The sequence below is a fragment of the Austrofundulus limnaeus genome, unplaced genomic scaffold (genome assembly GCF_001266775.1).
Source record: "Austrofundulus limnaeus strain Quisiro unplaced genomic scaffold, Austrofundulus_limnaeus-1.0 Scaffold2722, whole genome shotgun sequence".
Taxonomy (NCBI): domain Eukaryota; kingdom Metazoa; phylum Chordata; class Actinopteri; order Cyprinodontiformes; family Rivulidae; genus Austrofundulus; species Austrofundulus limnaeus.
The window spans coordinates 5,383-6,786 of record NW_013955124.1 but is presented as its reverse complement, the minus strand read 5'-3'; the positions used below and the strand labels follow the sequence as shown (position 1 = coordinate 6,786).

General features: G+C 36.1%; 1 protein-coding gene across 1 annotated transcript in view; it reads right to left on the bottom strand.

Moving 5' to 3' along the window:
* Nucleotides 1–1,404, bottom strand: part of LOC106511369 (zinc finger protein 512) — a gene marked incomplete at its 3' end in the record, with an annotated part of 10,265 nt that overhangs the window by 6,003 nt on the left and 2,858 nt on the right. The window contains 3 exon segments of the mRNA XM_014000126.1: nt 892–950; nt 1,035–1,060; nt 1,148–1,276. Of these exon segments, the coding sequence (XP_013855580.1) occupies nt 892–950; nt 1,035–1,060; nt 1,148–1,247 (185 nt within the window).

Genomic DNA, 1,404 nt, shown 5'->3' with positions numbered 1-1,404 from the left:
ATATAGATTAGTTACATGTCCGAATAATATAACAACACATAATCATCCGTTATGAGAACAGTAGGTGAGAATTTTGTCTGAATGCCTGTGATTCAGCCGTGGGTCAGTAGGGGGCGAAAGCAGGCATTGAAGACCCTGTATAAATGGATCAACTTCCTGGTTTGTCGGCAGTGTGTGGTTTTCTGTCAGCTATATGGCAATAAACCCCACTCGGTTCCAGAATTCTTGTTTTGTATGGTTTGATTCCTTCTATAAATCATGTTATTTAACAGTGGCGGTTTTCATATTGACTTCAGTCTTTGAATACGTACATTTTCTTACACTACAATATTGTACTTGACGCATGTGCGCTGTTATAAAGAACTTGTACGATTTACTAGAAAAAATGCTCGCAAAAGTTTGCACTAACGTTTGTTAAGTAAATTTAAAGGCTACAAATTCATGTAATATTTACTCATCATTATCTAGTAAAAATGATCAAGAATATAGTTAGATTTGTGAATAAATCAGGGAAATTTTACTTAATTTGATCAAGTACATGTTACAAAATTTAATTGAGCAAATTAAGTCAAATTTACCTGATTTATTCACAAATCTTTAACTATATTCTTAATACATTTACTAGATAATGATGAGAGTAAATATTACATGAATTTGTAGCATTTAAATTTATTTAACAAACGTTAGTGCAAATCCTTTACAGAATTTTCTCTAGTAAATCTTACAAGTTATTTTTACAGTGTAGGGTTTTGTTGAATTCTTTCTACTTATCGAAGTGTTCACTTGATTTTATCTGATTGTATTTTTATTCTGTTGTGCAGCAGTTTGGTTGCCGTTGGCTGTTAAAAGTGCTACACAAATAAAGTTTTGATTGATTGAGACATTTGTTACCGTTTTCTGCCGTTGTTCCGTTTCATCTTCGCAGAGTTTTGATCTYCTGACTCTCCGTTCTAAAACACAGAAACGTACGAGCATCCAGTTTGCTGTCAGAAACAGATTTTCTGCATCAGATCCGTTTACTCAGACGTCCTCACCTCTGGATCTGGAAACCTCTGAGCCGCTGAAGTTCAGATCAAACAAACCAAACCAGAGAATTAGAGTCGAAACCTTGTGAAAAAAAAAATTGAGAATATTTTTTTTTCTTTACCTGGACATGACGGTGCACCTTTGGGTTGAGTCTGGACGGGCTTCCTCTTCCTCGGCATGTATAAAGGTGACATGTCCCCTCTGGTGTGGGTGGGCTCCATATTAGGAGCCCCCCTCCCTGAAGAAATCACTGATGATGCAAACAGAGATAAATAAAACATGTAAATGACTTTAAAAACAGTTCAATTATTTCAAAAACTGTCTCAAATAGTTAATTTATCCAAACAGCTCTCCAGGGGCGCCAGCAGGGGTGGGGGG